This window comes from Medicago truncatula, chromosome 6 (assembly GCF_003473485.1).
Source record: "Medicago truncatula cultivar Jemalong A17 chromosome 6, MtrunA17r5.0-ANR, whole genome shotgun sequence".
Taxonomy (NCBI): domain Eukaryota; kingdom Viridiplantae; phylum Streptophyta; class Magnoliopsida; order Fabales; family Fabaceae; genus Medicago; species Medicago truncatula.
The window spans coordinates 8,686,717-8,710,817 of record NC_053047.1 but is presented as its reverse complement, the minus strand read 5'-3'; the positions used below and the strand labels follow the sequence as shown (position 1 = coordinate 8,710,817).

The 24,101-nt window shown below is 30.5% G+C and overlaps 1 protein-coding gene across 1 annotated transcript; it reads left to right on the top strand.

Moving 5' to 3' along the window:
* Positions 1–18,756: 18,756 nt before the first annotated feature.
* LOC25495731 (uncharacterized) lies at positions 18,757–23,549 on the top strand. The gene is made up of 7 exons (XM_013595961.3): positions 18,757–18,876; positions 19,069–19,246; positions 21,184–21,319; positions 21,996–22,080; positions 22,192–22,239; positions 22,893–22,993; positions 23,080–23,549. Exons 2-7 carry the CDS (start codon positions 19,084–19,086, stop codon positions 23,213–23,215), a joined length of 669 nt encoding a protein of 222 aa, XP_013451415.1. The 5' UTR covers positions 18,757–18,876; positions 19,069–19,083; the 3' UTR covers positions 23,216–23,549.
* The last annotated feature ends 552 nt before the right edge of the window (positions 23,550–24,101 follow it).

Genomic DNA, 24,101 nt, shown 5'->3' with positions numbered 1-24,101 from the left:
TTTTTTGTTTTAAATAAATGTAACTATTCATTCATATATTAATAGCCCTTAAAATCAAAAATTTAATTAAACTTAACCTTTTTTTTTTTTGCATAAACGCAATTATGTATTATAAAGGATAAAATCAAGTTTTCGTTAAAATGATGCGAGTGAAAATGAGAAGAAAAAATAACTATAAACTCAAACTCTAATTGAAATAGCGTTTGAAAAATAAGTTATAAGATTGTAAAATAAACTAATAAGCTAAGTTAATTGTGTTTTTGTCACAAGCTTTGGTCTATTCCATGTAATTCAACATCAGATTTTGGACTACGTTAACGAAGTTGTGTAGCTCAATTAGTTACTCCATCCATTCCTTTTTGAATTTTTTTTTTTTTTTTGATAAGCAAGGAACGTAGACAGACATCAAGAGGCATCATCGACATCCCAACTAGGTTGGCACCTCGAGAGACCTCCATCCTATGCCGCTACGCTCTAAAAAATTTATTAAAAAAGGGGAAAAAATAATTACAAAAGGAGGTGGGACTAGACCAAAACCCTCAAACAACAAAAAGAGAAGGAAACAGAAAATAAACAGAAGAAACAATAAAAAGCAACCAAAAAACTGATCATGGGAATCTATAATATGGAAGTCCACATCTATCCCTATAGAAATCAAGCCTTAAATCAATAGGAAGAGTGTCTAGCCAGACTACACCAACATTGGAGTGACCCATAGAAGCCAACCTATCTACGCAACTGTTTCCTTTACGGAAAATGTGGGAAGAAATAACTTGAACCTGTAAGTGTCGGACATATACTCAGAGTTACCGATACCTCTATTCCAATAGAGACAATTCATTGATCAGTGGATTTATTGTCACCCCGTGCACGAGATTTAGAAGGCTTCTTTGAAAGAACATGTTGGACCTTCAGTTTCTGCTTCTGATTTCTTGTAAGAACCGGCATAAAGCCTGCAGACGCGTCAACTGCAGCTTCAGCTGCTGATCGAGCATCATACTCTCGAACTCTTTCCCACAAATCTAAACCATGCTGAATGTTCTTGCTAGGATGAACCTCTTGTCTTTGTAATGTACCAACCTCTTGTGTTTTGTCCGTAGACATACCTTGTTGACCAGCAAGAGCATCATAATTACCAATTTGAGCATCATCAGAATTTTCAGGAGTAACCATGTCATTTTAGAATATTAACATAAAAATAGCAAAGTGTATTTTTGTACATTTTTTTCCTGTTTTACCCTAATTTTAATCCACTAATATATATTTCTGTATTTTTGCACACATTTTCTCTTTGCAATAAATTTTTTTTTTCTCTCATAATAAACATTTGTTAGTTACTATATTTTTCTCCAACAAATTCCTATTTGTCTTATATTTTATTTTTCTCTCAGATCTGTTATTTTACTTTGCACTTGAAGTTTTTAACAATTATACTACTTATCTTATTTATAGAATTTTAACTATTCATGGAACCATTGTTATAGGTAACAAAGTTTTGTTTAAATTTTAAGATAACAAGAAACAAACTTTGTTTTAAAAAAACAAACAGAATTTGTTTTAAAAAAAAAAAAAAAAAAAATTTAGTTTTTCAAATATATATCATTAATTAGTTGATTTTTTTTTTTTTTGAACAAGCCAAAATGGAATTAATTAAAACAAAATGAGTGATTCATCTCGCACAAGGCGTGCAAAAGAGAACCACAAAAACAAAAAGCATACAGGCCAAAATAAAAACAGAAGAAAAACAGCAAAATTACTGTAAAACTCCCATGCAAAGTAGAGGATGTCTCCACCAGTCATGATAGCAAAAAGAACAGGTTGACATACACGCCTTTAACCACTAAAAGGAAAGCATTTTTACCCTGTGAATCATCTGCTGTAACTCTGAAGCCTTCTAATTAAAAACACGGTTGTTCATTTCCTTCCAAATAACTCAGACACATGTAAGCCAGATTAGTCTTAGAAAGGAATATGTGAATCGCGATAACCCTGATAAATGACCGAACTGAATAAGATGTGCACGAAGAACCTCTGGTGCGACAAAATGAATATTTAACCACTGCGAAACAGAAACCCACAGATTGCGAAATGTGTCGCAATTTAAAAATAAATGTGTAGTAGTCTTTTGTAAACCCCATCCTCTAACATTAATTAGTTGATTGAATGTCTATTGTGTAATTGATCTTACTACAGTTATTAATTATTACTTGAATGAGTTTGTCTTTCTCTTGATAATAGCAATTTGTAGAAGGTAACTAATGTCGTTACACTTTTTTTTCCTCACCAAAAAAAGTAAGATAGTAAAGCCTAAGATTAATTCCCTAGTATGTAAAAGAATAACTTAAAAGAATGGATTAGTTTTTAGAAAGAAAAAAAAAATTAAAAAAAATTAAAATTAAAAACTCCTAATTGAGCAAATTTCTAGGAAATAAATAGTTTTCACTATGTTCCTTGGCAAAAATGGCTTTGAACTAATTGGTACATTCATTTCCTTCTCTAAGTGTATGTTGAAAAGAAATGTTCCAATCCCCCATACAAAAATGACGAATTTTTTGGACGAGAAGAACATAAGGATGGAGTTGAGAAGTTGCATGAGAAGTGAAACCAACTGTTAGAGTGAAATCTTATTCAACGATAATATTTCTCAATTGTCTAGTTTGAGCAATTTTGAGACCATTTAAAATTGCATGAAGTTCGACGCATAAGGAATTAGAGAGCAAGAACCCAAATAACCAGTTTCCATTGTTGTTCGCAAGATGCCACCAAAGCCACATCTTCCATGATCGTTGAAAGAGTTGTCGTCCATATTAACTTTTATGTTGTCTTCAGGAGGAGGAATTCAACTGGCCTCACACGTCGGTTTTTGAATGGTAGGAGTACCTAGAACCTTCAAGGAAAAGAGCTATATAAGAATGAATGTTGTTAAGTCACTGCAAGATAATTCATTTACGGTTGTTGAACACCATGCCATTCTTAATCTTTCAGATAACGCAACAAATGACTACAAACATAATCTCGTTGAAAGATGTAGCATGGTCTACAAACCATAGATTCAAAACCATAATTTATTTAAATCTCCATCAAAGAAACAATAGAGTACTGGTATAAATTGCCTAAAAAATTGAGACAAAAATCAAACATATTCAATCAATTATTGTTAAACTCATGAAACTTTATATTTGCAAGATTTTATTAATGTCCAAATTGATCCATATGTTGCAACATTATTCAAGAAATAGAAATTATAAAAGAGTAAATATTCTTCCTCAAAAAAAAAAAACTACAAGTATTCTAATGTCTCAAAATATTTGAGATAACTAAAATAATATCAGCAACTTTCTCAACATCATGAGCATATTTTGGAAGCAAAGTATTTTCATCAAAAGAAGGGGTTTCATAAGCTTTATTAAGACAATCTGGAGCAGCTTCTCTTATAGATTCTGCATCCTCATACAAACCCTGATACTCTCCACTCTCAATGAAACCTTGAGCTTCCTTAATTTCATCAAGAATACCAGTAAAAACTATTGAACACCTTCGGTAATGGGATTTTTCGGCGTTAAAACGACTTCGTGCGATTAGTTTTGTGATTAGATTGATTGTGTTGGTTATTTTGGCATGAGCATCTTCAATGGAGTATTTTGCAAGGCTAACAAGGTCTCCATGTACACTACGAGGTCTTGATTTGAGAAAAGTTGAACAAAAACTAGGGTTTTGAGTTTTCTTGCAAATGGTATGCACATTTACAATTTTGGCTGCATTTGAGGATGCAATAAATAAAAGAAACATAATGGTAATTGATGAAAAACGAACCATGTTGTATTTTCTTGTAGTAATTGTAATATTGGTCATTTGCTTGCTTCACTCCTTAGCTTTATATAGTTTTGGTTAATTAAAAAGATGATAAAATATTGAATTTAATTACTATAAGCACTTTGAGACTTTTTCTTTCTGGTTACATCCTCCGGTCACTATTATAAGCAAAAATTAATATTTTAGATTCATTCAATTAATGATGCATATGATCTTGATTATATAGACCACATACATCATTTATTGAATAAATCCAAAATATTAATTTTTGCTTATAATAGTGATCGGATGGTGTATGTTTTATATATCACCATATGGTATAGGTAGATAGTATAATTTGGTTTCTTTTTAATCATTTGATTAATTAGGAAAATTTGAAGTTCGGTCGTAAGGTAAATAGTCACGTAAATATATATCGTCTGATTGAGAATTATTCGACCAAGAATTAAATTTGGGCCGTCTATAACAATTCGTCATTAGGTGAAGCTCTTAAACCATAATATAATTTGGTTATGAATATGTTTAGTAAAAATATCGGATGACCGTTAAACTAGCTTATAATTGATGACTAATGTCTAAGTTTTTTTTATGACGGTTGAACTAACTGATAAATTTAAATGACATAAAATAACATTCTTAATTTAAACCTAACATTGTAAGGACCCCTAAAAAAAATTAAACACCGCATGTAATAAAAAATAATAATTAAACATAACAAAGCTGGACGTAACACCACCTAAAATAAACGTAACCTTTTTTCTTCTTAAATGTAACTTCTTCTTTTTTAATGTTAAAGTAATTTTTTTAATTAAAAATGTAACTATTCTTTTATTACCAACCCTTAAAATCAGAAATTTATTAAACGTAACCTTTTTTTTCTTGCTTAAATGCAATTATGTGTTATAATCGGTAAAATCGGCTTTTAGTTAAAATTATGAGGGTAAATATGAGAAAAAAGAAATAAATTATAAGTTCACACTCTAAATAAAATAACATCTAAAAAAATAAGTTATAACATCATCCACAATACAGCACTCCATTTAAGTGTTTAAACGGGTCCCAACTGTACATATCATTCGTTTTATAATTAATATTTGATAAGCACTCAATCTCTCCAACCTAGCATCTCAAATAATTATTAATTGGGTCCCTAAATGGGTCCCGACTGTACACGTCAGTCGTTTTATAATTTATATTTGATAAGCACTCAATCTCTCCAACCCAACACCTCAAAATAATTATTAATTGGGTCCCTGCAATAGCTCTACATCATTAAATTTTGACAATTAATTTATATATTCATTCATAATTATATAATTTTAAAATATTAAAATAATTTAATTATAAATTATATAAAAAAAAAAGTTAAGGCTTGAAAAAACAATATAAAATAAATGATGGTAAATTACTTGTTGTTTTGCTTAAATCCAATCACTGTATGTTCTTTTTTTTTTTTTTTTCCATTCAAACGGGTAAATTATTTGTTGTTTTAAAAAAAAGTTTTGGTTGAAAATTTAATGTTAGATCGATTAAATTTTAGTCTTGCAATTAATATATAATTTACTTTTTAATATTAAAATAATACAACAATTATCCAGAAGTCCTAGCTCAACTGGCAAAATGCCGAAATTGTTAGGCCGGATGCCATGACCGGGGTTCGAACCCCGGTACCTCCACTTGTGTGTGTGAGTTTATAATGGCTTTGCCATTTCGTCTATCTACCAAAAAAATAAAAATAAATAATACAACAATTGAATAGAGAAAGAAAATAGAATTAATTGCACATGTGGGACCCATGAGTAATAGGAGAGAGAGGATGCTTATAAAAGCTCACATCTCTATAAGCACTATATTAATTGGTGTCACAAAGGGATGCTTATTTAGCATGGTGTTAAATACGGGAAGGACTTCCTTTATAGATGGCCTAAGATAGTAAAATAAGCTAATATCGTCTAAAATATAAGTTAATTGTGTTTTTAAGGGGGCTTTGTAGCTCAATTCGGTTGAACCAAAGGATAAAGAATTAGAGATTCAAGGTTTAACTCTCCACGGAGAGAGGATAAAAAAAACTAATAAAAATTAACATACTACATTTATCATTAAAAAATATGACAAGGGATAAAAAAATTGGAGTAACTTTATCATTAAAAAATATTTTGGACTACATTGAACTCAAATGAAAATGTTACAGTAAACCACCAATTTGATCCATGTCTTTGTAAACCATCAATTTGGTCTCTGTCTTTGTAAAAATTACAATGAATCTTAATTTAAAAAACCTTTTTTTCGAAAAAAAAATCTGACCTTTTTAAAAATTTGGTAAAAAAATATATTTTTTTTAATTTTGAAAATGATTTTATAAAAAATCTGGAATATTTTTTTCTTCATATTTTATGAAAAAATATGAATTTTTTTATATATTTTTGGCTTCAAAAAAATCAGGTGTTAATCATTCACCATAGGCTACAATACACCTACATGATCCAACGGTTTATATTTGAAAAATAGATCAAACAGTTAAAATGTAACGGATAGGACCAAAAGAGGTAACGGCAAAAGACATAAGGGACCAAATTGAGACACTTTATAGTTAGGGGACCAAAATGAAATCCGAAAATAAGTTAAGGGACTAAAGCATATATTAAGCCTATATCAAAATAGTCTTTGTCTTTGTCAAAAAGTTTCTCAATTAATTTCTATGTCATGTGAAAAAACATAGAAACATGTGTTTAATTGAGAAACTTTTGACAAAGACAAGTACTATTTTGAATTATTGTCAAAAATTTATCAATTAGACTCATGTTTCTATGTTTTTTTTCCACATGATGAAGGACTTAATTGAAAAACTTTTAACAAAGACATTGACTATTTTGAAATATTAATAGAATCAGTGACTAATTTGAAAATCACTTATAAAGAAAGGAATCAAATTGATGGTTTACTCGAAAAAGTCAACATGGGACCATGGAATACATTGTCTGTTTCGTTATTTGTTACTACAAGGAAGATTTCTTTCGATTGTAAGTAAGATCATTCCAAATGTGGTTTCATTGTGGGGGGCTGATTTTGTTCATAGGGCGATGGTACTAAAAAGTTTGAAGTGCATGAGTTGAAACAATTAACATTAGTTATTATTATTTACAATTTGTTGTGTTTAATGAATGTTTATTGTGATCCCATTTAGGTTGTGTGATAGTGCTAGCTAGAACTTAGAACAGACTTTAGAGTGTGCTTGTTTTAATGTCATAGTTTCAATTCTCTCACGTTTTAATTTTGGCTGGTTAGTTTGATTTCTTAAAAATAAAAATAATGTCTATTGTGTAATTGATCTTACCACATGAGTTAGTCTTTCTCTTGATAATAATAGTAATTTGTAGAAGGTGACTAATATTTTTACACATTTTTATCAAAAAATTAACAAAATTAACACATACTTTGGTTCCCTATGAATTTATTAAAAATAAATAAATCTTTTCAATTGTACACCTTTACCAGGCTTGGACAAAAGTAATCTCAAATAACTAAAAACCCTACGTTTCTTCTCCGACGAACTTACAAACAACCATTGATGTCCGATGCTTCTTCCACCTGAACCTCAACCACCGTCCACCATACCTCCTCATCCTTCTCGAATTCCACAACCACTACCATGCCTTCTTTCTCCGGTGATATTGAATCGTCGCCGGTGTGTGACAGAGAGGAGAAGAACGATGAGGTTAGGGGAGAGAACAGAGAAGATGTACAATTGCATAAAGAGAGAGATGATTTTCTAAAATTGTCCTTGCACTTTAAAGGAAATTACAAAAAAATGTCATTGATGTCGTATTTGTGTCAAAAAATTTGTGTTTGTTTATCATTTCTGATAACTAAAAACCCAAAAGTAAAACAAAATCTTCAAATTTTGTTTGAGTCTAGGTCAAGGTGACTTTCAACCGTTAAAAGTTTACTTCAACAAAATAGGTAAAAACATGTTGTACTTGCAATTGCTTTTTGGCTTCTTTTGCTTCACGAGTAACAGCTAACACATAGACATGCAAATCAAAAGACCAATGTTATTGTCAATAAATAGGTTTCTTCTCCCTCAACCTCTCATCTCAAAGTTACCCTCTATTATCTCTTCCTTTTTCCTCCATTTTTTTTTTATTTGTTTTAGTTGTTTTACTCCAAACACCCCCATGTTTCAGTTGTTTTGCTTCATGAGTAGTTGAAATTAAAGAGAAGAATCAGAAACCATACACGTCCACTTCTTTCTTCTCATTCCCTCCCCCATAAAGAGATATAGTGACAACTTTATGAAATTTTTAAAGCGGACAATCGAATAAAGTCAAAAATCTCATGCTAGTTGGTTATGGTAATTTTCATACATGTTATTATTGAAAACCTAGAAGAACTAAGTGAAAATGACACAATTTTATGGGACCATTGTATGTCAGTGATTCTAGGAAGTCATTAGAATTCCAACAGAAAAGTGAATCATCTTAACCTCGTTTACAGTGGTCAACATTAACATGAGAAAGACGATAATTAACTTGTTTCAGATATTTTTATTTTGTGTGATAGTGCTCTTTCAAGATTTCTAGTTGCTATATTTATTTTCTCTGTGACAAACGATGACCAACCACAAATGACACTTTACATTTCTTATATTGTCTCAAGTTGCCATACCGAAACCCTTCATTAAAATTATACAATTATTATATTCTGAGTTTAATGTGGTTACTAAATAATTTGAGGATTGTTTTTGTTAAAATAAATGAGATACCATTTGAGGATTTTTTTTTTTTTTAATAGATGTTTGAACTAAAAAACTTGACTATATTGAGGGAGGCTTCTACGGTTTGATTCTCTATATTTGAAGTTAATTTTTTTATAAAAAAGATTTGGAAACTAACTTGTTACCTAAAATGGAATTTAATTTTTTTTTCCTTTCTAAAGTTAAACTAGCCCATCCAAATTGGTACGGGGAAGAATCAAACTCAGATCTTGTCAAATTTAAGATATTAATCACAATTTTGTAACACTATTCATTATACTATTCACACTTGTGTCAATTTGAAGAGAGAAAAAACTCATAAAAGTAATTTTAAAAACTACAATTATGGGGACATGTTTTACAGTCCAGGAACTCAACTACAATTTATTTTTTTTAATTAGGGGACATGTTTTAATTTTTTTTTTTGGAATATACAATTATTATGGTTTAAGAAATTTGAATAAATTATGTATGATTTATGAAATTAAAATAAATATTTTAAAATTGAAGTTTTTAGGTAATTAAAAATAAACGGATATCCGTGAATAAACACCCGAGAATTACCCGTATAACGGTACTCGCACAAACAAAGGGCAAAACAAAAAATCTTGCGCTGATTAATGAAAGATGAAATTGAATCCCACCATGTGAAACATGACACATGATTCTCAAATATATTATTTGTAAATAGATATAGATGCATTTCATTATTATTCAAACATTAACCTTAGGACGTACATAACATTTAATTATTTAGACATTAAAAAACCTGCTATAATTTGAATAATTTGATCAATTTGTAAGGCAACTTGACCATAATTTGGAAGGGAAGAAGTATCATGATAATTAGGATCGTTAATACAATCACTAATGTCATGCATAATGTCGTTTGCTCCAACACTCATGAGATTATAATTTCCCTCCTTCAAAACTCTTTGTATGTTCCCAAGCACAAAAATAGCACCTCCATCAGCAAAATAATATTTCAAACAATTTTTGTAATGTGTTAAAGCTTTGACATCTTTACCACTTCGTGAGATCAACGTATTGATTAGCTTCACTGTGTTAGTCAATTTGACGTGAAGCACATCAATTGTGTATTGCGCAAGAGTAGCGAGGTCTGCGCCTTTTGCCCCTCCGGGCTTTGAATTGAGAAGGGTTGAACAAAAGGAAGGGTTTTTGGCTTTTTGGCAAATGACATTAACTTGCACAATTTTGCTAGAATATGAGGATGTAACACATAGAAGAAGCCCTAGCAAAATTGAAGAGTGATGAACCATTGTATTGTTTTTTCTTATTAATTTTCCTATCTTTTTATTTTCACAATGAATGGTTTCTCCACTTGGTTTTATAACTATCACTAGTTGAAGGGTAAAGTATGGATTATGAATCTTCAATTGGATTAATTATTTTAATTAAAGCTTAATGATATCTTTTTTTTTTTTTTTGGTTTAGTAGCCTAGTGACTAGAGCTCACAGAATTAAATGTGGAGAAGTGGGGTGTCCGGGGTTCTAACCATGACCCCTGCATAAATTATGTAATGTTCCTGTCAACTGAGTTAAACTCACGGTGACGCTTAACGGTGTCTTTTACTCAAGTTAAAGTATTCTCAACACAAGTCAAATTGTGTGTTTTGGAACGGTTTAAAAAATTGAAAATTCCAGGAACCGTTTATAAACATCAATAGAATGGATTTTAATTTTTTTTTGGTTACAATTGCTAATGGGGTTAGATAATTTTCATTAAACGTCTATTAAATTAAATTTCGTTTTCATTAAACCCCTCTGTTATAAAAATTTTAAATTAATTTTCATTTTAGATTAAAAGATTTTTTTTTTTTGCAAACTCACCCGTCAATTAAAGCCATGCATGGTATACAACATAAATTCAGATATTTTTGTATAATTTATTAGGGATAGATAATTCACAAACAGAGATAGTGAACTTGGTCCTATATGACAATTCTAAATAATCAATTTTGGAAAAATCATACACTAAATATGATCTGCATAACATGTTTCAGAACTCCATAAACAATCGTGAATGAACAATCATATGAAATCCTAAAATTTCATATATATTATTGAAGGTAGTCGGACTAAATATGAAACTTATGCAATTGGTCCCACCTAAAAACCTTAAACCAATAATAATGAATAATCACGCACCAATATATTTTGTGTAGTAAATTTCAAAACCTAAGTGCACAAACTAATCAATGTAGAAACTTCAACTCTTAATATCTAACATGCATAATGAACTCTTTGCTTTTTATAAGTTCTATAACCTAAAATGACTTAATTTAAATACGCATGAGGGATTAAGGTAAGGGGAAACCCACGTTTAAGTCTTTAATTCTTCTTCTTCCTTGAAACCCTAATTTCATTATTTTTACTCTTCTCATATCAAGCTTCGTAGACTCAAAAACTAATGCTTAATCTAATTTAGTCTTGCATGTGGGTTTGATTGAAAATATGTGAACGAATTTTGAGAAAGAAAAGAAGTTTGGGTAGAAGGTGTGAGAGGCCAAGAGTGAGGTAGAGGAAGGAAACTATAAAAACCTCTTGTTACAATCCTTATATATCTGTAGAAAAATTATCCCTTTTGTCCTCACTTAACACATTAATTTCCTTTAAGTTCTATTCTAAGTAGAAAATCGCTTTTAGATACCTATTGTTTGCTCTCAAGCACCTCAAAACTACATAATTACATCCAATGATAGTTAATCACCGTTCGAAGATCTTTTTAAACTAGATAATTTGATTTAAAAAGTGATTAGACCAATCTAAAAAGCGTTGAACTACACTTAAATGATTCTGGATAGGTGAACGACAATTAGCCGCAACTCAATCAATCATAGTTGAGTTAGTTCAGTGGTGTTGATTTAAGACCTCGGAGTTTACTTATCTCAATATCTCAATCTTGATTCTCTCACGTGCTAATTTTGATAGGTTAATTTGATTTCTTAAAAAAAAAAAAAAAATATCTATGTATAGAAGATAACGTGCAAGCTCGGTGCATGATTTTAATATACGAGTTTTTTTCGCCAAGTTGTGGAGGTACTCATTTTACTCATGATTTTGATATAAGAGGAATGCTAGCAGCACTCATTTTTCAACACTCTCTCTAACACTCACTCATTTATTGGATGAAATCATTGCTTTGTGGGAGTTCAATTTTCAAAGTGTAGACCTTCAATAATCTAAACCAATAAAAGAGTGAGTATTAGAGAGAGTGTTCAAAAAATAGTGTTAGTAACATCACTCTTGATATAAACACACATTATCACATGATAAACCAATTATGATTTTTAGTACCCTTTACAAACAAAACTATCATTTCTATTACAATGCTTTGGTGTGACCACCAAAAAAGAGTAAGATAATGAACCCTCTCAATGAGATTGATTCCTTTGTATGTAAAAGAATAATTAAAAGAGTTGATTAATTTTTAAAAAGAAAAACAAACTCCAAATGAGAAAATTTCTTGGCCAGACCAATTTAGGAATGGTTCACCAATGCACACATAAGCAAGAATTAATAAGTTCCTTATGAATTTATCAAAAATAAAAAATAAAAAATCTTTCCAATTGTACACCTTGACCAAGTTTGGACAAAAGTAATCCCAAATAACTGAACACCAAAAAGTAAAACAAAATATTCAAATTTTGAGTCTAGGTCAAGGTGACTTTCAGCTGTTAAGAGTTTGCTTCAACAAAATAGGTAAAAACATGTTGTACTTGCAATTGTTTTTTGGCTTCTTTTGCTTCACGAGTAACAGCTAGCACATAGACATGCAAATCAAAAGACCAATGTTATTGTCAATAAATAGGTTTCTTCTCCCTCAACCTCTCATCTCAAAGTTACCCTCTATTATCTCTACCTTTCCTCCAATCTTTTTATTTGTTTTGTTGTTTTACTCTAAACCCCATGTTTCACTTGTTTTGGTTCATGAGTAGTTGAAAATATAGCTTAAAGTTAGTAGATATTATATATAGGCCTATAATATTGATGATATGTGTGTTTGGTGGTGGTGAGGGTGAGAGTGCCCACTTATTTCTTCCCATCTCTCCCTCAATAGTTATATAAGTATACAACAGTGAGTACACCACAAACATCGAGTAATACACAATGCCTAGAGGCTAGACACATTTAAAAAGTTAGTGATATATGAAGAGGACAAAGACATGTAGAGTGTCATATTTGTGGTTGTTCTACATGTGTTTAGACGTTAGAGTGATATGGTACGAAATAATATAGTAACGACTTTAAGAATTTTTAAAAGAGGACAAGCAAACTAGGTTCTGAATTCATGCATCGGATGGCTAGTTAGGTGGTTTCATACATATTATCGTTGAAACCCTTGAAATAGATGAAATGGGTCCAAGGTTTTATTGGACCATAGTGTATCAATGGTTCAAAAAGTTATCAGAACAATATAAAACCATTGGTTTTCGGAATAGTTCAATAAAAACTTGAATAATTTTAATCTCGTTTAAAGTGTTGCAAAAATAAGGGTTAAATATGTTTTCGGTCCTTATAAATATACCAATTTTTCATTTTAGTTCCTCTAAAATTTTCTTTCAATTTTTAGTCCTATAAAATTTTCAATCTTTACTTTTAGTCCCCATTTTTAAGTAAATTTTTGTATTTTTTTAATGAAATTGTGCAGAAATATATGGAATATTGTAAAAATCACTCCCAAAAAAATTAGAATTTTTTAACAAAAACATGAATTAAATATGAATTTTTTACCGCCAAAAATATAAAAATTCATATTTAATTCATGTATTGGTAAAAAATTCTAATTTTTTTTGGGAGAGATCCTTATAATATTATACATTTTTCTGCAAAATTTTATTTAAAAATATGTATTCTACATATGAATTTATTTTAAACGAGGGACCAAAAGTAAAGATTGAAAATTTTATAGGGACTAAAAGTTGAAGGAAAATTTTAAAGAGACTAAAACGAAAAGTTGATATATTTATAGGGACCAAAAACATATTTAACCCAAAAATAATATAAACGAGTTCCCAACTTCCCAATTGGTGTAGGAATTTTGATTTTGTTTGATAGTGCTCTTTCAAGATTTACAGTTGCTTTAATTATTTTCTAAAATCACGATATGGTTTTTGTGACACATGACGACCAATCATAAATCACACTTCACATGTCGTCTTTTATCTATATAGGCATGAAATATTTGATATTGATGTAAATGAGGATATATCTTAAGTTCCCCTACGGAAGCCCCTTGTTAAAATTATATAAATTATACGATTATTATATTTTGGGTTTTTTTTTTTTTTTGTCAAGTAGCCTTGGTTAGAGCTCACACAATTAAATTGTGGAGAAGTTGAGTGTCCAGGATTCGAATCCCGACCCCTGCATATAATATGCAATATCCCTACCAACTGAGCTAAGCTCACGGGATATTATATTTTGGGTTTAATATGGTTACCAAATTATCAGAGTTTTTTCTATCAAGTAACTTAGTGGTTAGATATGGTTAAAAATTCACCTCTTAAGCTCTGTTTGCGGGTTTGAAGGGGAAATGAGTGGAGGGTTTTGGAAATAATGAAGAAGCAAATGCCAGAAATAAAAGGATATTGGGAGGGGAGGATTTTTGAGTGTCCACTTTTATTCATAATACAAAATCTTTCTCATCTGGAAGAACTCAAAAATTGCATTGGGGTTTATATTATTTCTTCAAATTTAATCTATGTTTTTATAATATTGTTAAAATTAAAAATATATTAATCATAAACATTAATTTATCATTCTCTAAAAAATACTTTTTCAAAAAATATAAAAGATTTCTCTATTTTTCCTTTTATTTTTCACACCCAAAATCCTTCCTTCCCCTACCCTCCAAACTCCCAAGCAAAACTTTAGGTGAATAAATGGGGTGTCTAGGTTCGATCTAATGCCCCTATATATATTTATGCAACATATCTAACAATTAAGCTAAGTCCGTGCAAGACACTTAGAAAACTCAAATAATTTTGGGACTCATTTTTTTGTAAATCAACAAATGTTATTAACACTAAGTCGATGCAAGACACGAGAATACTTGGTGGGCACTCCAAATCAAAAGTATTTAGACATGTTCACATGAATGATAAAAATTAAAAGAGAAATAATTTAATCACATCACTTAATATCATCTCTCTTTTAAATTTTATCAATCATGTGTGTGCCTAAATAAATTTTATATGGGTTTGTGTCTATGCAAGACACATGAAAAAACTCGCGACAACAGAAAAAAGCAACACAGAGGGACTGTATACAAATCATTTTGTAGAGGACTCAAATACAAATATATTTAATTCGAATCAAATACAAATTGTTTAAAAGTTTAAAGACCCTATCAAAGTTTTAGTAGAGGTCTAATTGTAAATTACCTAAAAGCTCAAGGACTTCGTCACAAATATCGGTTCATCTATTAATTAAATATTTTTGACAAATTTAGGGACTCAAATTGGGGACATATTTTAAATTTTCAAATAGTTAAAGACTACAAAATAATTAAACCTATATTGTATAATTGTATTGTGTATATGACTTTTTTTTTTTTAAAAAAAAAAATTAATTATTATTAATTAAAGTGACATTAATTATCATCATTTTACAACCGTTTTAGATGGTATTTGAATCATCTATCTTTTAAGTTACAAATTTAAGTTCATACCCATACCACTTACCTAACACCTCAAATGTGTCAAGTGTCATTTATAACTCAATGTGTCGTTCCACCTGAGATATTGATCTCTTCTGACTGCTAAAGCTTTAAACTCATCAATTATATATTGCTTTAAGTCTCATCAATTATGGTTCTGCATCTATAACCTAATTTGATCTCTATAATACTTCTGGTCAGAATGTTAATCCCTTTTCTTGTAAGTTGTGACAATGCAACTTATTCATCCATTGTGCATTTTTTTTCCCATTGTTGTATCATGTATGGCCTTGTAGACTTTGGCATAATCATAATGAGTTGCTAAAAAATGTCCTAAAACTTTGTAATATGTCATTACCTAAATAAAAGCATTCCGATTTCTATAATCAGCTTGTGTTGATTGGGAAAGACACATGCGTTTCTCTCGGTCTCAAAATAATTATGTATATACTCCTTCCGTCTCAAAATATAAGTAAAATTCGAGACGGAAATATAAAATAATTACGGGTACCCAATAATTAGATATATAGAGACACTCTATCCGTCTCAAAATATAAGTAAAATTTAGTCAACAAAAATTAATGTATTTGATTCAAAATTTGTACCAAATACATAACGTTTATTGTATTTAATGTCATAAAATTAGTTGAAAATTCGTATAAGTTTTTGTATACTTTTTTTTTAGACGTTAAGTAGTTAAATATTTGTATGGACTTACATAATTTCTATATAGGGTTGGGAATAGGCCAGGCCAGGCCAGACTTTGATAGGCCTGAGTCTGGCCTACGAAAAAATTTGCAGGCCTGAGCCTGGCCTATGGCCTTTCATAGGCCTATTTTTTTGGCCTGGCCTGGCCTGACCTGAAAGCCTATTTACAGGTCTACTTACTATTAAAGTCACTAAACATTTCATTTTATCTACTTTTAAATAAGCTTAATAGGCCTCAAAGTATATTTCAGTGTAAGACTTATCTATCACTACTATAAGGCCTTAAAAGCCTATTTCACTATAAAGTTTTAAAGCTTATTAAAAAAGTCCACTATGAAGCCTAACAAGCATAAACAGGCCGGCCTATTAGGCTTCATAAACTTTTTTGATAGCCTAAACCTGACCTATTTACTTAAATAGGCTTTTTAAAAAGCCTAAACCTAACCTTTTTAATAAACAGGCCAGGCCAGGCCAGACTTAAACAGGTCAGGCCATAGGCCCCTGTAGGCCGACCTGGCCTATTCCCAACCTTATTTTTATATATCATGTAAGGACTCCGAAATTTGTATTGAATATGCAATTTGTATGGTTTAAGAAATTTGAAAGATTTATGTATGACTTGTGAAAGAAAAATAGATGTTTAAAAATGAGAGTTTTTAAGTAATTAAAAAAAAAGTAAAAATAAATGGATATCTGTGAATACTCGTGGATACTTCAATACTCGTGGATTTCTCCTATAATAGTACCTCCGTAGGTACGAGAACAAGTATCATATTTACTCAATGGAGCGGAAACGAATGTCATATTACACATACTCATTGATATATATATTGCAACACACTCAATACTAAACAAAGTGCATACCAAAAAGTTTGAGCTGATTAATGAAAGATGGAATTGAATACCACCATGTGAAACATGACACATGATTCTCAAATATATTATTTGTAAATAAATAAATATAGATGCATTTCATTATTATTCAAACGTTAACCTTAGGACGTCATAACCATTTAATTAATTAGACATTAAAAAAACTGCTATAATTTGAATAATTTGATCAATTTGCAAGGCAACTTGACCATAATTTGGAAGGGAAGAAGTATCATGATAATTAGGATCATTAATACAATCACTAATGTCATGCATAATGTCGTTTGCTCCAACACTCATGAGATTATAATTTCCCTCCTTCAAAACTCTTTGTATGTTCCCAAGCACAAAAATAGCACCTCCATCAGCAAAATAATATTTCAAACAATTTTTGTAATGGGTTAAAGCTTTGACATCTTTACCACTTTATGAGATCAACGTATTGATTAACTTCACTGTGTTAGTCAAATTGACACGAAGTACATCAATCGTGTATTGCGCAAGACTAACAAGGTCTGCGCCATTTGCCCCTTCGGGTTTTGAATTGAGAAGAGTTGAACAAAAGGAAGGGTTTTTTGCTTTCTGGCAAATGACATTAACTTCGACAATTTTGCTAGAATATGAGGATGTAACACATAGAAGAAGCACTAGCAAAAATGAATAGTAATGAACCATTGTATTGTTTTTCTTATTAATTCTCCTATCTTTGTATTTGTACTTTGAATGGTTTCCCCACTTGGTTTTATAACTATCACCAATTGAAGGGTAAAGTATGAATTATGAATTTTCAAATGGATTAATTATTTTAATTTTTTAACAAAATAATATAGATGAATTATTTTAATTAAATCTTAATGGTGTCTTTTACTAAGGTTAATATATATTCTCAACACAAGTCAAATTGTGTGTTTTTTAAGCAAACAAGTGAAATTGACTTGAAACCTTTTTCCTTTTAGAGAAAGTTGACTTGAAACTTTTTTTTTTTTTCCAACAAGAAGTTGACTTGAAACTTGAAACAACGTCCATAATATAAATACTAGGGGTGCTGCTCTCTTCGGTGCAAGACCTCTAGGTCAAGCATCGTACGATACCTCCAAATTTTTTCGGTACAAAATCAATATGAACCATTAGATTTTAATGAATGGTTGGGATCTAAAAGAATGGTGACCCACTAAAACGTTATTATTTAAACATTAATATTGAATTTTTAGAAAGCAACGGAATTTGGAATTTCCTTTACTAAAGGTGTTTTGGGAACTGTTTAAAAAAAATTGAAAAGAACCGTAAACATTAGAATGACATTTTTTTTTATACCATTGCTAATGAAGTTTGATAATTTTCATTAAACCTCTCTCAAATTAAATTAAATCTCATTTTCATTAAACCTTTATGTTATTAAATTTCATTTTAGATTAAAAGTTCCCAAAAATGAAATTTTATGGGAGTCTTGATCCTTGGTTTTTTTTTTTTCTTCTGATTTTACAGGAAAGTTTCTGAACAAACTGATCAAATAGCCCGCAAACTGGATTTTCAACTAGAAACATGTAACAATGACCTAAAACAGAAGAATGATAGTTAGGAAGATTATTATGGAAATTAAACTGGTTATCTATGTTGCAAACAAGCTTAGAACTTGCGCTAATACAATACATATTATATAATCTGAATTGTTTTTTCCCTAATAAGGGTGTTTATGGATCTTCGAATTTTATAGTCCGAAAAAAGCAAGGAATGCACTCTATTTTTTGGGGTGTTCGAATTATAATATCCAAATTGGTAAAAAAACTTATTTTTCCACAAAAGAAAAAGATAAAACCCAATTCGAATTATAGAATCCGAAAATTCCATGAACATTTTTTCTAGAATAAAAAATAGGGCGTGCGAGAAATAGGTAATGTGGAAAAAGTAATAGTCATATTGTTAATTGGCTAGTTGGGCCCAAAACCAAAAGCCCATCCTCTTCACTTGTTTTGATGCCCTACCCTTCATTTCTAATTCCACTCTCTCACTGTTCTTTTCAGCGATCGTAGCAGAAAAAACCGAACAGGTAAATTTCAAAAATCTCATCTTTCTCAATATTTTTTTCCAACCCATTTTTAATTTTGCTTCATATTGCTCAAAAATGTAAATTTTTTCATATAAAAATTGAATTTTTTGATGTAAAAATTGAATTTTTATATTGATATTTATGGTGATAAAAATGGGTTTTTATGAAAGTTGTTTTGTGATGTGAATTTAGGGTTTATTGTGGAAAATGGGTAGTGTTGTTAGAGCTACATTGAAGAAAACAAACTCTAGTGTTTCTGCATTTCAGAGAAGTAATGGTTTTGTGGCTAGATTCTTCTCTACTGAAGCTGAAAATCCACCTCAGGATTTAACAACTGCTACACCTCCTTTTTTGCATACAACAAATACAGGTATACCCTTTTGTGGATTGAATTTAATAGGCATGCATTGACGGTGTAAATTGGTTTTGCACTGACGGTGTAAATTAGTTTTGCACTGTCATTCAATAAGAAACCATCAATCTGCTATGTCATACAACTAATTTTAAAATATTTTTGTGATTTGGTGGAGTACAAGATGCTCATTGGGGGTCAGTGTAAAACTATTTTACACTGATGGTTCATTTTCTATTTTCTCTTGTTCTAATTAGGATTGTTACTGTTAATATTGGAAAATTGCACTGACGGTGTAACATAGTTTTACATTGTCATGTAATAAGAAACCATCAATCTGCCATGTCATACAACTAATATTAAAAAATCTTTATGATTTGGTGGAATGAAAGATGCTCATTGGATGTACTATAAAACTATTTTACTACACTGGCGGTGCATTTTCGATTTTCTATTGTCTTAATTAGGATTGTTATTGTTAATATTGGGGAAATTGCACTATGGGTGTAAAATAGTTATGCATTGTCATGTAATAAGAAACCATCAATCTGCCATGTCATACAACTAATTTTAAAATATCTGTAATTTGGTGGAATACAAGATGCTCAATGGATGTTTGTGTACAACTATTTTACACTGACGGTGCATTTTCTATTTTCTGTTGTTTTAATTAGGAGTTTTATTGTTAATATTTTGGGAAATTGCATTGATCTATTGAGTTGTTATGCTTAAATGACACATACAACCCTTTTAGTTTTTGAGCTAACATAACATTCACCACCCTTATGTGTTGAGATAATTGTTGTCATTGAATGCTAAGATGCACGAAGAACGCATCTCCTAAGTGATGTGTCAGGCGTGTTACTACTTTTGTTAGGAGCAAGATTAAGAAGTTACTACTTTTGTTTTTAGGAAATTCTGTTTTCTTTAAGGTATCACTATAGCAGAATCTTTAAACATTTACAGTATGTTTGGATTGAATTAATTAGGAGGGAAAAGATTGGTTGCAATAATTTTAGTTTTACCTACGCCTTACATTTTTTTTTAGCAAAAGAGCAATGAAATGTGAAATCATCATGTAATCTCAAATTATCGCTGTTGTATAAGTTAAGTGCTTAATTAAGCTATTTTTCCAAACAAGGCCTAAGTGTCGCCTAATTTATTTTTAGCATTTAGTTGTCACTCACAATACGTAGCAGTGTCGCATTTAATATGATTGAAATATTAATTTTGAAATTACTGGTTGAAGTTTATGTTTGAATTAGGTAAAACACCTGGAATCCCTGATAAATATTGATCACCATTTGTTGGGGATAATCGAAAAACCTCACTATCATCGTTATCATTGTTGGTGTTGTTTTTCCTTGTATTTTATTCACATATACTGCTAAATGTAAAACTTAAAGCACTTTCCTGGTTTGAGAATAATAATGCATATAATTTACAAATTCATCTATGACACAAGTGAACATATGTGTGCGCATTTACATTTGGCAAACTAAAACACGTGTGAATTCTGTTTGAAAACAAGGTGTTAATTGACATGTTTAACCCAGTCACTGCTATCTATTCGCTTTGATAATATCCGATAACACTATTCACTCTTTAGTTTAGGTTGTCTTTGTGCAAGGTGGTGAGGATCTGAAACATCATCATGTTTATTCATGCATACTGCTAAATGTAAAACCCAAAGCACTTCATTGGTTTGAAAATAAAAATGCATATAATTTTACAAATTTGTCTTTGATGCAAGTGTCACTGACAGAACATATGTGTGCACATGTTTCATTTGTTGAACTAAAACATAAATATTGAAAACAAGGTGTTAATTGCATTGTTTAACTTAGTCACTGCCATCTCTTTGCTTTGGCAATACCTAATTCATTATTTACTCTTTAGTTTAAGTAGTTTTCATGTAAGGTGATGACTGTGCTGTTTTCTGATTCCATTATCAGGTTTGACATATGGTAGGCTGGTTGGCGTTAATAGACATGCACTCAAAACAGATATCATCAACTTCCTTGAAGGTTGTAATTTGACTCTGGACGATGTTAAAATGGAGTATACTCGTAGCTTCATCCCAATTTCAATGTAATGTATTCCGTCTTTTGTCTATTTTTTTTTTAGACCATTTTGATAGTCATAGCGTGGTGGCATAAAAATATCATCAGTTGCATTTATTGCCTAAGTGAATGTTATATTTTTTGTTTCTTTCAATGATCTTTAGAGAACAAATAGAAAGATCAATCCGATGTTTAGTTTTTCATTGCATTTCACAAAAACCATATGATTGGAGCTATATTGTCAATATTTGTTTAAATTCTGTTACACTATAGGGCTATAGCCAACAATAGTCGCTATTTGACAGCACTTTGTACTAATTAGCATCTTGCTGAATAATAGCGATTTGTTCAAATTTTGCTACGCTATGTATAGCCTATAGCGCCGCTGTGGTCGTTATTTGACAACACTGAATTCAGGGTATCTCATTAATGAGAAATGCAAATAATCCCTATTACTGAGGTATAATCATGAAGCAGAAAAAAGGGACTATACAACTTATGGACATCTGTTCCTCAAAAAAACAAAAAAAAAAAGCTTTAAGGACATCTCGTAAGTTGCTTCCATAAGTTCTCCCAACAGTCTCACAAGTGCTTAAGTCAATAGATAAACTCAAGTAAATCTATAAAACACCCGCTAAATTTGTCTCATCTTAGACTTTGTACTTGAATAACATAATTTAAATTGAACTTTTTGCTATCATCAGGATGGTGCAGTTCCCTACTTACAGTGCCTATGACAATGCTATACGCGTGATTGGAAGGAAGGGTCGTTTGTACAAACTGGATAGGGTATGCTGCTCTATATATACCTCTTGCCAATAGAAAGGGAAAAAAGAAACTTTCTTCCTTTGTTTTCACCTGGAAAATGTTTGATTTTTTCATTCTTTTCATTGGTATCAGATTGATCGTTCTCAATGGGACATCGTTACTCCATACGACGGAAGAACTGTAAGTATAAATTATTACCTACCTTTGCTAATCAATTTTTTTTTTAAGAGAAAATAGTTACTCTTTTATGGATTCTCATATGTTTAAAATGTCCTAATGCTGAATTATTTAACAGTTGAAAATTGTAGTCATAAGCATGATAATAAACTATGGAAGTTATGTAAATCTCAACCATTGATTTTCCAATCAATGGCTATTCCTCATTTCAGAGGAGTCAAATTCCTGCTAATAAGGAAAAATATAGTTCTGAAAATATCTACCCGATGATACTTTGATTTTTGATATAGATGATGGACTAAGATTGTGGCGTGCATATTTTAAAATCAGTTTAATGTTTCTCTTCAAACCAAATATTGCTAGTTCAAATCAATGTTGTCAATCACAGATTGTTCAAATTCCGCTATGTTACAGACTACAGTGCTATAGCATTGCTATAAGGCGCTACTTGATAATTCTTTTTACCAAATCATGTATCATGGAACAGTAGTAATTTATTAAAATTCCCGTACGCAGGTATGCTATAGCGCTATAGTGCCACTATATCCGCTATTTAACAACAATGGTTCAGATCCTATATGATCTTGTTTAATGCAAACATTACTGTCAAAGCACTGCTCTTAATCTGTTATCTAACAGTGTCTGTTTTTTGCTAGATTTTAATTGAAGGACTTCCACGAAGCTCACAGTTTGCAGATTTGGATCAGATCGTGTCCGGTTATGAATATGATTCATCTTCCGTCAATATGTTTCTAAGGTTAACATCAAGTATATATTATTTTTAATTCGTTTAATGTTTGATTTTACAATTCTCTGAAGATGATGGTACTTTGTTTGTTTCAGAGCTGGAGAGGGTAATGAACCTGTTAAAATGGCAACAATACGTTTCCGTTCAAGGATTCAAGCGATGAATGCATTCATTGCAAAGAATGGGACATATTGCCTCAACAGTCGCATTTCGATACATGTTCTTCAGTAATTACAAGACTCTTATGGTGATGGTGCTGTAGGAGCAGCAATGATTTTATAGCTTAGATTAGTAAAATTTATTATGTTTATGTGGCAAACTGGCAACAATATCTTGAATTAAAGCACTTGATCAAGCAATAATTTGGTAATTGATCACATTATGTTTCTAACAAGTGTTGTGATGTTATTCAATCAAAGTTTTTGAAGACTTGAAAATGTATTATTGATTGAATTGGGTGATGTATAAAAGTTTTATGAGTCAAATTAGTTTTACACCGTCATCCAATGGATGTTAGTGTAAAACTAGTTTGTATCGATGGTGCAAATCATTTTTTCTCATTGAATTAACGTGTATAGCTACTTCATTACATAAATAGGGAGTTTTTAGTTGCGTGTGATAAAATAAAATAAACATATGAAATCAATAGACATGTTAAACTACTATATTTATTGGTACTTAGCAAATTTCAGTTTCTGAATAATATTTCATGGTGATTGGTTGGTATGTTTTTCAAATCCTCTTATGAATTGAATTTTTTCCCCTTGTAACTACCAAGCATTGCTTGAACTGCTTGCTTATTAGTGTGTACTTTTAGGCTCTAACGAGACATTGAAAATACATTATTTTTATTAATACATACTACATATAAAAACCAAAAATTAGTTTTATAAAGATGAAGAATATTTTTAACAGAGTTAGCATGTGTTTGTCTCAAGTAAACTAAACTTCAAATTAAAATCTATGTTTACAATTTTTTTTTTACTATAAATCAAACATTTACAGAGTTTCAAAAGTTTCAAAGAAAAACTACTCAGCATTTGTGATAGTTTTATGAACTTTTTGAGTAATTCATGCATTTTGTGATACCCTATAATTTTGTACTTGGTTTTACTGG